General features: G+C 59.1%; 1 protein-coding gene across 1 annotated transcript in view; it reads right to left on the reverse strand.

Annotated features, from left to right (window-relative positions):
* Positions 1–15,615, reverse strand: part of IRGC (immunity related GTPase cinema) — a 30,301-nt gene continuing 14,686 nt past the window's right edge. Inside the window, exon 2 of the mRNA XM_062177218.1 lies at positions 1–1,669. Within this exon, the coding sequence (XP_062033202.1) occupies positions 166–1,560 (1,395 nt within the window). The 5' untranslated portion in view covers positions 1,561–1,669 and the 3' untranslated portion in view covers positions 1–165. The remainder of the gene's footprint in view (positions 1,670–15,615) is intronic.

Raw genomic sequence — 15,615 nt, forward strand, 5'->3', positions numbered from 1 at the left:
TCCCCTCTCGGGATGGCCCCCTCCCTGCGGGCCCACCTGCCTCCCTCCACACCGGGCGCCCCCCGGCCCCAGCAATTGCAGCTCTGGTTTAACCACATCGGCCTTTTTTGTTTGCCGCTCGCGCTAAGGCGCGGTTTGTGGGTGAGTGGGGGCGGGGCCGCACTTCTACTTCTCCTCGGACAAATCGCGCTTCTTCCAGCTGTCCAGGATGTACTTGAGCAGGAGGCCCAGCTTGCGGCGGGTGGAGAGCGGGGCTTCCTCGCAGCCCCCCTCCCCGGAGCCCCTCTTCTCCACGCCGCTGTCGCCCGCCGCCTCCAGGCTGACCTCGGCCTGCGGCTCGTCCTCCTCCAGGGCCTTGATGCGCACGCGCTGCGCGTCCTCGGCCATCTCGTTGAGACAGCCCTGCAGCATGGTGTAGACGGTGCCGAAACTGATGCCGCCGGCCACCAGCGTGCCGAACACCGGGATGCCCTTCTCAAAGGCGCGGGCCACGCGCATGGCGCCGTCCGACGACTGCGAGTAGAGCCGCAGCACCGTCTCGGGCGAGACCTCGTTGGCCAGCGGGGAGCGGATGACCGAGCGCAGGTCCCCCGCCTGCTTGCCCACCTGCTCGGCCAGCTTGGCCAGCGAGTCGTCGTCCAGGCCGAAGCTGCGGTGGTAGCCACGCAGCGAGCGCACCAGCAGGGCGTCGTCGTAGGCGGCCGCCAGCCCGGGCACGGGCAGCGCCTGGATGACGCCGGACACCAGCGCCGTCTTGAGCACCTGCTCCTGTAGCATGTCCTTCTTCTTCTGCAGGGCCTCCAGCGAGATGTCCGGCAGCGACAGCAGCCCCGCGTGGCGCCGGTGGGCGGGCAGGTCGTGCTCCCAGGTGGACACGAGCATCGGGAAGTCGTAGCGCGTGGGCGACAGGTTGGACACCAGGAAGATGCGCGGGTCGCTGACGCCGGAGGCGCGCAGCCGCTCGGCGCAGTGCTCGCGGATCTCCTGCAGGACGGCCACCTCGCTGAAGCCCGAGGGCCGCTGCGTGCGCGTGGCCGCCAGGTCCTCGTCCACCTTGGTGCGCACGAAGTAGAACTTCTTGCCCTGGCGCAGGATCTCGGCGGCCAGGCGGGTCTCCACGGCCCCGCAGCGGCGGGGCGAGACCAGCAGGAAGAAATCGTAGCGGCCGAAGTCCACCTGCTTCAGGTACTTGTCGGCCGGGCAGCCCGGAGAGCCGGCCCCCGGCAGGTCCCACAGGGTCACGTCGGGAAACTGTGGGTGCGGGTAAGGGGACGGCTGCATTGTGGTCTCCACGACGCCCGTGAGCGCCGCGCCGGGGTCCTCGGCCCCCAGGCCGCGCAGGGCGTTGATGAGGGAGGACTTGCCGGCCCCGGACTCGCCCGTGACGCCCACCTCCAGGCGCGTGCTCTCCGAGGAGGCCAGCAGCTCCCGGAGGCGCGAGGCGGCCTGCGGGATGTCGCCCGACTCGAAGGCCGTCCTCAGGGCCTCCAGCTCTTCCTTGGCCATGAGGATGGTGGTGTCCTCCTCCCCGGCCACCGCGGGCAACTTGGAAGCGGCCATGGTGCCGGCTGGTTCAGAGCGTGGCAGCAGGGGGGGCGCGGGGAGAGTCAGGGACCCGTGGTCCTGGGCGTCTGCAGAGGAGACGGGGAGCCGTTCACAGCTCCTGGGCCTTGGCACGGGGCAGGGGCGGGGGGAGGGGGAGAGAGAGAGAGAACTGGGTGAGGCCAGGCCCTCGCCACCCCGGCAGCTCCCTCTTCCTCAAGGACCCCGGGGTACATTTTGGGTACCAGAGAGGGGTCTCCTTCGCACCCCATCTCTGCCATCAACGCGCTGTGTGACCCAAGCCAAATAAAGCACCTCTCTGGGCAGTGGGTGTGATGAGGGAGCTGCGCCCTCCGGGGGAGGCGCTGTTAGGGTCCTGGGGGTGAATTAGGGAGGGGCTCATCGTGTGGGCTGCACGCCCTTCGTGCTGACTCAAATTCTGCAGTGCCTGGAGCAGGGGCCCTGCCCGTGACAGACGCAGGCCTGCGCAGGACCGGGCTGCTGTTACCGTAGGTTACGCGAAGGGACAGGGAAGGGGACCTGGGGTCACACCCCGGCTCCTCCACACTCGCTGAGTCCCTTGTCTCTGCCTCGACTTCCCACTCTCTACAGCGAAGACAGTGGACAGAGGACAGGGGCTCTAACAGCAGCAGGGGCCGGTGCTGTGGCTGTGGCGTAGCAGGTGAAGTTGCCACCATGACCATGGGATCATGTGAGCGCCGGTTCGAGTCCCGGCTGCTCCGCTTCCCATCTAGCTCGCAGCTAATGCGCCTGGGAAAGCAGTAGAAGATGGCCCACGTGCTGGGGCCCCTGCTCCTGCGTGGGAGACCCGGAAGAAGCTGCTGGCTTTGGCCTGGCCCAGTCCAGCAGTTGTGGCCATTTGGGGAGTGAACCAGCGGATGGAAGACCTCTCTCTCTGTCTCTCTGTAGCTCTTTCAAGTAAATAAATAAATCTTGGAAAAAAAAGAAAAGAAAAGAAAGAAAGAAAGAACTCCTAACAGCAGCGAACCACCCGGGCCGCTCAGCCCTAAGAGAGTGCTTGGCACAGTGCCCGGCCTGAGCGTCCCCGGTAGCCCGAGCTGGGCACCTCTGAGCACCGCGGCCTCCTCCTACCTGGTGGGTAACCTGCGCACCTGGCAGGGCTGCTGGGGGAGCAGGATCACCCTGCCCCACCGCACCCCACCCCCTGCCCCCAGCCCATAGAACCCAAGGTCAATGGGAAGACCTTGTCAGGTTCACCCGGGCATGGAGCGTTTGCCAGGCCCTTGCCCCGGCCCCACCCCCGGCCTCAGTTTCCCCTCCTATCTCCTGGAGCCCCAGTCCTGATGGCCTCGGCACAGATCCCTCCCTCCTCACCCCACCCCGGAGCTCCCTGGCCCTCCCTCCTCTCAGGCCTGGCCGGCTGCCTCCAGAATTCTCCAGCCCTGCGGACAGCCCTGGGGGAGAGGCAAGCATGCCCGCCCCCGCCCCCCCCCCCCCCCCCCCCAGCTCATAAGAGACAGGTGATATCTCAGACCCGTGGCCCTGGGCTCCTTCACTGTATTGAAAAGCCATGGCCAAACGTCCCTGTCTCCCCCTCTGTCTCCTCCATGGGCCTCCCCACCCCTCCCCTTCTCCTCCTGCCCCACTCTCTGCTGACCTTTGCCCTCATCCCCCACCTGTCCCATGCGAGCCCTGCTCCTTCCCGGGCCTCCTCCCCCACCCATCTTATGGGATAGCCTGGGGAGCAGAGGGTGGGAGCCTGGGATGGTTGGGAGCGAGGGGCAGACAAGTCCGTGACCTTGAAGGTGGAATTAGGGCCGAGGGGCTCCAGATTGGGATTGGAAGCCACTGCCTCTGCACCCCCACCCCAGGGTTCCATGGGAGGGCCATGCGGGAAGGGGAGGGGGCCTCACCTGCCCTGCAGGCTCTCCCTCTCCCCTCACACTCTCCCTGCTGGTGGGGTCTCTTCCTGTTAGCCCAAGCTCAGACCCTGTTGCTAGGACCCATTATCGTAGCAAGCAGCAGCTTATTGGTCAGCCGGGCCTGGTGCAACAATGGGACGGTGATGTCAGGGGGTGGGGCCCCCAGGGGCAGGGGACCTCTCCCCCAAGCTGCTCCTGGGGCCACTGTTTGCTCTCCCCGGACCCCTAGGAGGCCCTGAATACGTCTCTGAGTGCAAAACCCACCATGACCTTCACCCCAGGACCAAGCCCCGAGTCCACAGCCTGGCCTCCGAGGGCCTGCCCTGCCCGCCACTCCACCCCTGCCAGGGGACCCTCAGTTCCCTGCCCTGTCCCCTCCTGACCCACCTCTCACATAATTGCACTTGCTTGGAGGGTCGCATGTGAGCTGGCCCCCGCTGGCTGGGGCGAGAGGACACGGAAGGAGAGACTGGCTTTGAAGCCACCCTCACAATCCCTTGTTCGGCCCTGGCCAGGGCTCGAGGCCCACGGTGACAGCCCGAGCCTGAACCACTGTCCGGATGCCCTGTGCTCTGACCTCCTCCCTCCAGGGAGCGTGGCTTTCCTGCCATCCCCAGCGGCGGTGGCTCGGAGAACTGGGCTCCTGCACGCACCTGGGAGACCTGGGGTGTGTTCCCAGCTCCCGGCTTCAGCCCCACCCCAACCCTGGCTGCTGCAGGCATTTGGAGAATGAAGCAGCCGGTGGAAGTTCTCGCAAATTAAAAAATAATAACACTAAAAAGCAAGAAAAGAAAAAAAAGTGTTGATGACAAAGAGGGAGATGGACGTGCAGAGCCCTGAAGGAGATGGAGGGAGGGAGAGGCCCTGAGGAGGGCGGGATGGGGTAGAGAAGGGAAAGGCGGGCAGGAGGCCGAGAACCCGGGGTGCAGCCCGCAGGACCAGCAGGTCCAGAGCCAGGCCGAGAACCCGGGGTGCAGCCCGCAGGACCAGCAGGTCCAGAGCCAGGCCGAGAACCCGGGGTGCAGCCCGCGGGACCAGCAGGTCCAGAGCCAGGCCGAGAACCCGGGGTGCAGCCCGCGGGACCAGCAGGTCCAGAGCCAGGCCGAGAACCCGGGGTGCAGCCCGCGGGACCAGCAGGTCCAGAGCCAGAAGAGGGAAGCTGAGGCTCGCGCAGGCGCAGGCGGGGAGCAGGAGGTCCGGGGACCAGGACGCCCGAAGCCCGGCCCCGGGGGACACCCAGGCTCCGGCAGCTCCCTCCTATTTATTAATTTTTAAATTTTTTAAAATTTTTTTATTTTTTATTAATTAATTAATTTATTTATTTTTGACAGGCAGAGTGGACAGTGAGAGAGAGAGACAGAGAGAAAGGTCTTCCTTTTGCCGTTGGTTCACCCTCCAATGGCCGCCGCGGCCGGCGCATCTCGCTGATCCGAAGCCAGGAGCCAGGTGCTTCTCCTGGTCTCCCATGCGGGTGCGGGGCCCAAGCACTTGGGCCATCCTCCACTGCCTTCCCGGGCCACAGCAGAGAGCTGGCCTGGAAGAGGGGCAACCGGGATAAAATCCGGCGCCCCAACCGGGACTAGAACCCGGTGTGCCGGCGCCGCAAGGCGGAGGATTAGCCTGTTAAGCCATGGCGCCTGCCTATTTATTAATTTCAAAGATTTATTTATTTATCTGAAAGGCAGAGTTATACAGAGAGAGGAGAGGCAGAGAGAGAGAGAGAGGTCTGTCAACCGCTGGTTCACTCCTCAAATGGCCACAACGGCTGGAGCTGCGCCGATCCGAAGCCAGGAGTCAAGAACTTCTTCCAAGTCTCCCACACCGGTGCAGGGGCCCAAGGACTTGGGTCATCCTCCACTGCTTTCCCAGGCCATAGCAGAGAGCTGGATCGGAAGTAGAGCAGCCAGGACTCGAACCGGTGCCCATATGGGGTGCCGGCACTGCAGACCAGGGCGTTAACCTCCTGTGCCACAGCCCCAGTCCCAGCTCTGTCTTATTTAAAAGGCAGAGAGAGACAAAGACTGACAGAGAGAGTGCGTGCTTCCATCTGCTGGTTCACTTCCCAAATGCCTGCAGCAGCCAGGGCTGGGCCAGGCTGAAGCCAGGACCTGGGAACTCCAGCCAGGGGCCTAGGGTGTCGCCTGGTGCCTCCCAGGGTGCAGGCAAGCTGGGATCAGAAGCAGAGCCACACTGAAGCCCAGGGACTCGGATACAGGGCGGTGCGGGCGTCCCAGGCAGCAACGGCGCTGCTTCAGCAAACACCCACACCCGGAGTCTATTTCTAGTCGCTGAAAGAGCTCTTTGTAAACGTATTAAAAAGCACAGGTTTTAGGAACTAGAGAGGTAGCAGAGTGGGCTAAACCTCCGCCTGGGGCACCAGCATCCCACATGGGCTCAGGTTCGAGTCCCGGCTGCTCCACTTCCGATCCAGCTCCCTGCTGTGGCCCGGGAAGAGCTGCGGAAGATAATCCAAGTGCTGGGGCCCCTGCACCCACGTGGGAGACCCGGGACAAGCTCCTGGCTTTGGATGGGCCTGGCTCTGGCCATTGCAGCCATTTGGGGAGTAAACCAGGAGATGGAAGATCTCCCTCTCTATCTCTCCCTCTGTCTATAGCTCTACCTCTCAAATAAATAAATAAAAATCCTTTAAAAATAAAAGCATAGGTTTGTCTGCTCCGTCACTCTGGCGCACATGTTATCAGTGGAAACCACCAGGGAAATCAGTCGACCCAGCTAGCCCCAGAACGCCGGCTTCTTCTGCCCCCGGCCTCCACCACCTCCCAGGGGGACGCTTCCAGGGCCACTTCCAGGCCGTGACAGCTGAGTCTCAGTTCCTTCCTGCTCTCAGTGATTGTGGGTGCCATCGACTGCGGCCCTTCCTGCTCTCAGATTGTCAAAACGTGGGGGAAGAAAGGACAACAAAGCATGTCATCGGCTCCGTGCAGGTACTTCCTGAGTGTCCACCGCAGTGCATCCGGCCGGACGGCCAGGCAGGCTCGAGGCAGAGCGAGGTGGGGGGGAGGAAGCTGATGCAACCCACACTTAGCAGGCCACGTGGTGGCAGCCCCAAGCCTGGCCCCACGGGACTCAGAGTCCCCAGCCCCTGATGACTCACTGCGGTGAGGAGGGGAGGGGGAGCCTGGCGGGTGGGGTGGGGGGGCGGTCAGTGAAAGTCTTGGAGAAAGTTCGCTCACCCTGCGGAGCCCAGCCAACCCACATACTTGTGAGAAACAAGTCAGGAATGTGGTGGGACCCGCCCGCGATCCATGACACGGTTTGGTCAGAATCAGGGCCCGGGAATGAGGAAGGCTCCGGCCTTGGTGCAAAATTGAAGAAAGTGCCAGAAAACGCAGTAATAAGAAAAATATGTTAATATCTTATTTGAAAAAAAATCAAAATTAATGCAAAAAAATTCCATAATATTTTGATGAGCAAAATATCCAAATTTTAAATAAAGACCAGTGCGGTGCCAAGCCATGTGGCGTCTGCCGCTAAAGGAAAAATGCGCACCCTGGCTCGGAGGGAAGCAAATTCAACGGCAGTGGTTTCCAAGCATTCTTGCCCAGCCGTCAAACCATGCTTCCTGGACATCTGCTGTGTGCCAGGCCCCGGCTGCTTGGGCCTGGAGATGGGACAGTGACCAGGACAGCCCGAGGACCATCGCTTGGAAAGTGCTCCGCTCTCTGCCTTTCTTCTTGCTGTGTCAACTGCCCGCTCCTAGTCTGTCTCCTTCCTGCCCCGTCTGTGTTCCCTGTGCCTCCCCAGGGGTAGCTACACACCGAGGCCTTCGCTTCTCTCCACTCCCCACAACCCCAGGGAAACCTGAAGTCGGTTCCCAGGGCTCACTCGCTGCTTTAATTCAGCGTCAGTTTTCCCGGTGCTGGGCGCAGTTGCAGGCACGGATGGAGCGGTGAGCTAGACCTACGTGGCCCTTGCTCTCGGGGGCTTATATTTCTTGAATGACATCATCAAGATGGTGACAAGTAGTGATCAGAAAAAAGAAGAAAGAGACCTCGAGGGGGTAGGGAAGGAGGCTGGGGAAGTGGAGACGGCCTGGGAATGTGTGGGAGCAGCCGCAGTGGCTCCTCCATCCCCCCACAGTGCTGCTCTTCCCAGCAGGAGGTGGAGTCTCCTGGCCAGCCTGGGACCCGCAGCAGAAGGGACAGGCAGGGACTTGAAAGCCCAAGAGGCAGCGGCTTCGGCTTCCTCCTTCGTAGGGCTCCAAGTGGCCACGTCAAGGGGTCTTGCTGCACTGCTGGAGAGACCCTGGGTAGAGACAGTGGCCACGTGGAGGTGAGCTGAAGCCCTCTGGAACATTCCAACCACAGCTGGGCTCAAGCTGAACGCATCAGCAGGAGTGTCCCCAGCCAAGGCCACGCCACGTGGGAGTAGAAGAACTGCCCTGCTGAGCCCAGCCAGCCCACAGACTCTGAGCGAGAAGGCAGGAGTGAGCTGACGACCCTCCTGCGCTCAGTGACACGGTGTAGTCAGAACTGGGGTCAGTGAGGGAGGCACTGGCCTTGGGTGGCACACAGCTTTGAGGGACATAAGCTCGCTGGGGATGTCTCCAGAGTCGACTCCCTGGCTTCTCTCAGTGGAGAGTATCCCCCGTGCTTCACAGCTTCTCCTGACCAACTGTGGGTGTTCAATAGTTTCTACTTAAACTGACTCATTATTTTGACTCAAAATAATGTCGTTGGATACACCCACTTTACAAGTGTTCAGCATGTTGTCAACTAATGTTCTGGGGGAAAAATTAGCCATTAAAGAAATACAAAGGGGCTGGTATTGGGATGCAGTGAGTTAGGCCACCTGAGAGACTGGAATCCCATATGGGCACTGGTTGGAGTTGTGGCTGCTCCACTTCCAAACCAGCCCCCTGTTAATGAGCCTGGGACAGCAGCAGAAGATGGCCCAAGTACCTGGGTCCCTGACACCCATGTGCGAGACCTGGAAGAAGCTCCAGGCTCCTGGCTTCAGCCTAGTCCAGCCCCAGCCATTGCGGCCATTTGGGGAGTGAACCAGCAGATAAGAGATGTCTCTCTCTGTCTGTCTTTCCCTCTATCTCTGTAACTCAGCCTTTCAAATAAATAATAAATAAATTTTTTTGACAGGCAGAGTTAGACAGTGAGAGACAGAGACAGAGAAAAAGGTCTTCCTTCCGTTGGTTCACCCCCCAAATGGCCGCTACGGCCAGCACGCTGTGCCGATCCGAAGCCAGGAGCCAGGTGCTTCCTCCAGGTCTCCCATGCAGGTGCAGGGCCCAAGGACCTGGGCCATCCTCCACTACACTCCCGGGCCACAGCAGAGAGCTGGACTGGAAGAGGAGCAGCCGGGACAGAATCCAGTGCCCCAACCGGGACTAGAACCTGGGGTGCCGGCGCCTCAGGTGGAGGATTAGCCTAGTGAGCCACGGCACCGGCCTAGATAAATGTTTTTTAAGGAGAAAGTGAAAATGCAAAATTCATCATACTTATGAAAACTGCATGGAATTTTGCACCAAAATAAACTCGTATTTTTAAACTTGATTCATTCTTATTTGTTTGAAAGGCAGAGAGATCTTTCATATAGTATTTCATGCCCCAAATGCCCACAGCAGCCATGGCTGCAGCAGACTGAACTTGGGAGCTGGGAACTCCAACCGGGTCTCCCCCGTGGGTGGTAGCCATCGCCTGCCGCCCTCCGGGGTGCACACTGGCCGGATGCCCGAGGCGGGAGCAGAGCCGGCTGTAGTGTGGAAGGCGGCCATCTTTGACTGCTGGGCCAAAGGTCTGCTCCTAAACCCATCATTCAGTTTCATCTCCCATGAACTTTTTGAAGCGTCTTCCTCTGGGGCCTTGTGCATCGGGCCGAATACTGCTGTGGTCAGAACCCCAAGTTGCTGTGCCCAAAGTTTCAGGGCAGCAGGGCGGGGTGTAGGCGCTGGAAAGGTTCTGGGAGGTCGGGCTGTGCCTGACAGAGAGAAACAGGTGGTCCTGTTGTACCTGAGCGAGAGTAAACAGAGCAGCTCCACACATTGATAAAACGTGATGGTCCTTTATTGCCGGCGGTGGAGAGTGGGCTCATGCCCTAAAGAACTCTCGACCCTGAAGCCCAAAGCAACAGGGTTTATAAAGGCAGAAACCACAAAATCGGGAGGGGAACTCATGGTTGCTAGGACCGGGGGGAATACATGGTTACCGGGTCAAGCCGACCTAAAACCTATGCGAAACTAGTATCAGTTACAATCTTGACAATACCAGTTACGATCTTAACAATTCCAATTATAATCTTGACGTTAATCCAGGTATCGGTTTTAATCATATGTAGGACATAGACAAGTTACAGTTGTATCATTAACCCAGGTGCAGCCTATCCACTGCCAAGCTTGAGCGATCATGCTGGGGGTTTCTGTGCCCTGCCAAGTGTGGTGTAGTGGACTGCTATTGTCCAAGTGTTTTAGATCATAGTTTCAGACCAGAGTCTCACAGCGGGGGGGGGGGGGGGGGGGAGGGACCTTCCCAGAATGGAGTCTCAGGTGCTCCAAAATGGAGTCCCTGCTGTCAAGGTGTCACTTCAATCCCAGGCAGAGGGGCTCCTGAGGAACCCCCCCCCATCCACAAATCAGGTGCACCATTCTCCGCCCCACCCTTGGGCTGCCTCCCCGAGACCCTCTCCCTGGTCTCAGGTGATGCCCCCCGGAGTCTGCAGGGAGGAAAGAATGTCCAGGGGCCCTCGGCTGGGGGAGGGGGTGGGAGAGGGGGTGGGGGAGGGGTGGAGGCACCTGGGGAGGTGGGGGCCGTCATCAGTTTTTTTTTTTCAATTTTATTTATATATTAAACTTACCATTTTATTTGTTATTTTGAGATGATTTTAAAAAGAAAAGAAAAGCAAGACAGAGTTACAGAGACAGAGAGGGAGAGACAGAGAGAGAGGTCTTCCATCTGCTGGTTCACTCCCCAAATGGCCACAACGGCCAGAGCTGAGCCCGTCTGAAGCCAGGAGCCAGGAGCCAGGAGCTTCTTCCAGGTCTCCCACGTGGGTGCAGGGGCCCAAGCACTTGGGCCATCGTCTACTGCTTTCCCAGGAGCATTAGCAGGGAGCTGATGGAAAATAGAGCAGCTGGGACTTGAACCAGCGCCCACAGGGGATTCCAGCTTTGCAGGCGGTGGTTTTACTCACTGTGTCCTGGTGTCGGGCCCGAGATGATGTATTTTTAATTTACATTACGGTCAAAAGCCTAATGCCCACTAAATAAAAAATACGAAGTAAAAAGACCACCCCAGAACAGGCAGATGGGCAAGGGTGACAGGCAGGGGTCAAATGAGGAGACGCTCCCGGAAAGTCACGAAATGCGCGGGGTTTGAACCGCGAAGCTGATGCCTGCGGCCCTTTCTGACGTCACCACGTCCCGCCTTTCGCTCTGTGGGGTTTTCTGTAAACGCGTGGAAGGGAGACGCCAGGCAAGCTGCCGACATCTATCAGAGATCCCCGAGGGCTTGGAGAACACAAGGCGGAACGTGCTGTCCTCAGAGGGTGTTTCCGCCTGCGCTCCCCGTGGGTGGGTGGGGGATGGACACAGGAATCTTGAGCTCCCCCAGGAGGTCGCGGGCTGGGATCGCCGGCATGGCCATGCCGCGGCCCTGGGAACCAGGCTGTACGGAGCTACAAAGGCAGGTAGCGGCCTAGCAGCGTGGCCAAGCCAGATGCAGAGAGCTGGGGCGTTAATGTCGATGCATCTCCCACTCTCTGTATTTATCTATACAAGTACCAAATGAGTATACAGGACATGTTTAAAGATTTATTTTGTTTGTTTGAAAGGCAGAGTTACAGAGAGACAGCACAAGACAGGGACGGAGAGAAATCTGCCATTCACGAGTTCATTCCCCAAATGGCCACAATGGCTGGGGTTGGACCAGGCTGGAGCCAGGAGCCAGGAGCTTCATCCGGGTCTCCCATGTAGGTGGCAGGGGCCCAAGCGCTTGGACCATGTTCCACTGCTTATCCAGGCTCATTAGCAGGGAGCTGGATTGGAAGTGGAGCAGCCAGGACTCGAACTGGTGCTCATATGGCATGCTGGTATCATAGGCGGAGGCTTAGCCTGCAGTGTCACAACACTGGCCCCTATATAGGATTATCTTGGATCTGAAAAATCAGGAGGATTTTTGTCTGCACCCCTCATCAGAGTGCCTGGCTCCAAGTCCTCAAACCAGGCACCCTGATTTGGGATCTTAACGCACGGTGCCACAATGCCAGGCCTGGTATCGCGTGGCTTGAAGCATTTACAATACATTTCTCAACCCTGAATACCGTGCTCAGACGTCTGCCCTCAAATCAAAAGTGTGTAGCAGCAGAGAGGTGAGGATGTACGGACCCCCGTCCTCCAGCGCTACGCACTCTCGCCGAGAGGTGGACGCGGCCCACGTGTCCACCAGACAGCCCGCCCACAGGGTGTGCGGCAGCCACTCCGCAGGACCTCACTCAGCTCCACAAAGGAGGGAGGGGCTGGTGTTTGGCCAGAGGGGTAAGCCGCTGGTTAGGATGCCTGCGCAGCAGATCGGGGCACCTCCGGGCTTGAGTCCCGCTCCAGCTGCTAATGCAGACCCTGGGAGGTGCTGGCTCCAGCGGTGGGGTTCCTGCCACTCACCTGGGAGACCTGGGGTGAACGCCTGCGCCCAACTTCAACCCCCTGGCCAGTGAGGAATGGTTAATATGCTAATTTTTATGTTATGTGTATTTTTCAATTGAAAACTTTAATAATAATTAAAAAAAAAAAGCTGTGCGCTTATTATGGCACAGTTTTGTGTTGCAAAAGCCCACTGAAGAGGCTTCCTTTTCCCCGGGAAAGCAGTGGAGGATGGCCCAAGTCCTTGGGCCCCTGCACCTGCGTGGGAGACCTGGAAGAAGCTCCTGGCTCCTGGCTTCAGATGGGCCCATCTCCAGCCGTTGCAGTCATCTGGGGAGTGAACCAGTGGCTGGAAGACTCTCTCTCTCTGTCTCTATGCCTCTGCCTCTCTGTAACTCTGCCTTTCAAATCAATAAATAAATCATAGAAGAAGAAAAAAGCCACTGCGCTTGCTCTGCTGAGGATCTCTCAAGGCCAAGAGCAAGGTGTCGGGCAGACTGGGTGCTCCCCCCCCCCCGGCGGGGGGGGCAGGCATCCTACTCCAGGCTCACCCAGGTGTGCAGCATCAGCGACAGAAGTCCCGCCATCCTGCTGGGCCACTCTTGGCCCCTAGAGGTCACTCTCGGTCCTCTCCACAGGCTGCCCTCCCTCCAACATCTAACCAGAGATGCTGCAGCTTCCTTGCCTTGCCCACCTCCCCCCCGCACGACCCCTGGGGATCCCCTTTCTCCAAACTTTTGGTTGTGTTGAACAGGCCCACCTGTGTGTGTGTGTGTGCGCACTACTAGCACTTGACATACTAGTGAAGTGACACACTGTCTGAATTTGTTTCAAAACAAGGGCTAGGCACCAGCGATGTTATCAGAGTAGGGCAAAGGCTTTATTAAACTGGTTGCTTTTTATTTATCTTTTTTAAAATTATTTATTTACAAAGCAGGGGGCGGGGAGAGATCTCTCCCATCCACAGGTTCACTCTCCAAATGGCTTCCACACTCAGGGCTGGGCCAAGAACATGGAACTCCGTCCGGGTCTCCCACGCGAGTGGTAGGGCCCCAAGCACTTGCGCCATCTTCCTCTGCTTTCCCAGGAGCATTAGCAGGGAGCTGGATTGGAAGTGGAGCAGCCGGGACTCGAACCAGTGCCCATATGGAATACGGGTGTCCTGAGCAGCAGCCTAACCGGCTGTGCCACAACGCACACGCCCTTTCAAAAATATAGTTAGTTATTTGAAAGGCAGAGCGACAGAGAGGGAAAGACGGGGATTTGTCGTCGAACGTTTTCCTAAGTGTGAGCACCGCAGCATGGCCTGTATTTGTCCCATTCTTGCTCACAGAGCCGTGTGTGTGTGTTAGTGCCCCAGACTGACCCTCGTGCACACCCACCCACACATGTGCACAAGCACTCCACACACATGGGGATCCCACTCAGCTGCCCTGGCGCCCCGGGGGCCCACACAGACCAACACAGACACACCCACTGGCCCCCTGCAGTCTCACACGCGCACTCCCGGGACCCAAGCCCCCTGCACATCTACTCCCTGCACCAGGATTGGAGGCGTGTCCAGCCCGTCAGTCACCTGCTCCCTGCACATCTGCTCCCTGCACCAGGACTGGAGGCGTGTCCAGCCCGTCAGTCACCTGCTCCCTGCACATCTGCTCCCTGCACCAGGACTGGAGGCGTGTCCAGCCCGTCAGTCACCTGCTCCCCGCACCAGGACTGGAGGCGTGTCCAGCCCGTCAGTCACCTGCTCCCCGCACCAGGACTGGAGGCGTGTCCAGCCCGTCAGTCACCTGCTCCCTGCACCAGGACTGGAGGCGTGTCCAGCCCGTCAGTCACCTGCTCCCTGCACATCTGCTCCCTGCACCAGGACTGGAGGCGTGTCTGCTCCCCGCACCAGGACTGGAGGCGTGTCCAGCCCGTCAGTCACCTGCTCCCTGCACCAGGACTGGAGGCGTGTCCAGCCCGTCAGTCACCTGCTCCCTGCACCAGGACTGGAGGCGTGTCCAGCCCGGCAGTCACCTGCTCCCTGCACCAGGACTGGAGGCGTGTCCAGCCCGGCAGTCACCTGCTCCCTGCACCAGGACTGGAGGCGTGTCCAGCCCGGCAGTCACAGCTGCTGATGCTTGTTTTGCCAATTCTTGACACACATTCCCGCCCCTCCCCCACATTTTCACTTTTCTTTTTAAATTAATTCATTAATTTTCACTTACTTAAAGGCAGAAACAAATCTGCTATCCACTGGTTCACTCCCCAAATGCCCTCAACAGCCAGGGCTGAGCCAAGCCAAAGCCGGGAGCCGGGAGCCGGGAGCCGGGAGCCGGGAGCCGGGAACTCGAGCCAGGTCTCCCACCCACCCGAGCATCACCTGCCGCCTCCTAGGCTGCACGTCAGCAGGAACCTGGAATCAGAATTGGAGCCGCTACTTGAACCCAGGCACTGCAGTACGGGATGCAGGCATCCCATGCGGTAGCTTAGTCTGAGCCACACGCCTGTCCTGGCATTTTGACGTGTCTGGGTGGAGCTGTCTTCCACGTCCATGTCATGGCGCAGGTAGCACTAAGATCCGGGACTATGCCGCGTGGTATATAGTAGCCACCAGCACCTGTGGCTGACCTGAGAGGTGACTAACCTGAGTTGTCGTGTACTGTGAGTATCAGATACACACTGGGTGTGGTGGGGAGCGGGGCGCGTTTGGCACAGTGGTTAAGACACGCACAGCCCGTATCAGGATGCCTGGGACTGAATCCTGGCTCTGCCCCTGATTCCGGCCTCCTGCAAAGGGGCACCATGGGAGGCAGCAGGCTCAAGTGGCTTCCTGCCACCCAGATGGGTGACAGCTCCTGCTTTTGTCCTGGCCCAGGCCCAGCTGTTGTGAACATTTGGGGTGGGGGCTGGGATAGGCTCAGCTGCATCTCTCATCCCCCATGCTCCTTTGCAGCATGGCCTCGAGAATCCCTTACTGAGAGGTGAGTGGAGCAGAAGAACCGCCCAGATGAGCCCAGCCACCCCTGGACTTGGGAGAAGGAGAGGCCGGGGTTTGCCTGCATCCCACAGCGCCTGTGTTTGATGCCTGGCCCTGGTTCCTGACTCCGGCTTCCTGACCGTGCACAGCCTGGGAGCAGCGGCTGATGGCTCAAGTCCTTGGGTCCCTGCCGCCCACGTGGGACCTGGATTGAGTCCTCAGCTCCTGGCTTCTGCCTGGCCCAGCCCTGACCCCAGCCATGCAGACATTTGGGGAATGAATCGTGGATAGGCGCTCTCTGTCTCTCTGCATCTACTTAAAAAAAAAAAGTTGTGAGAAATTAAAAACGGCTGTGTTGAGCCCTGAAGGTTTTTTTTTTTTAATTCTGGTGACACACACAGTACAAACCCTACCCTCTGAACTGTTGGAAGGCGGAGTTCTGAGCTGTGATTTTACCTGCAATGTTGAGGAACAGGCCCCTAGAAAGTGTTCACTGTGCAGACGGGAAGCTCTGTGGCCTTCGACTAACTCCCCATTCCCCCCTCCACCTTCTGGCTCACACCTTGTGGCACACACCTGCCACACGTGGGCCCCACAGCAGC

The sequence above is a fragment of the Lepus europaeus genome, chromosome 19, assembly GCF_033115175.1.
Source record: "Lepus europaeus isolate LE1 chromosome 19, mLepTim1.pri, whole genome shotgun sequence".
Classification (NCBI taxonomy): domain Eukaryota; kingdom Metazoa; phylum Chordata; class Mammalia; order Lagomorpha; family Leporidae; genus Lepus; species Lepus europaeus.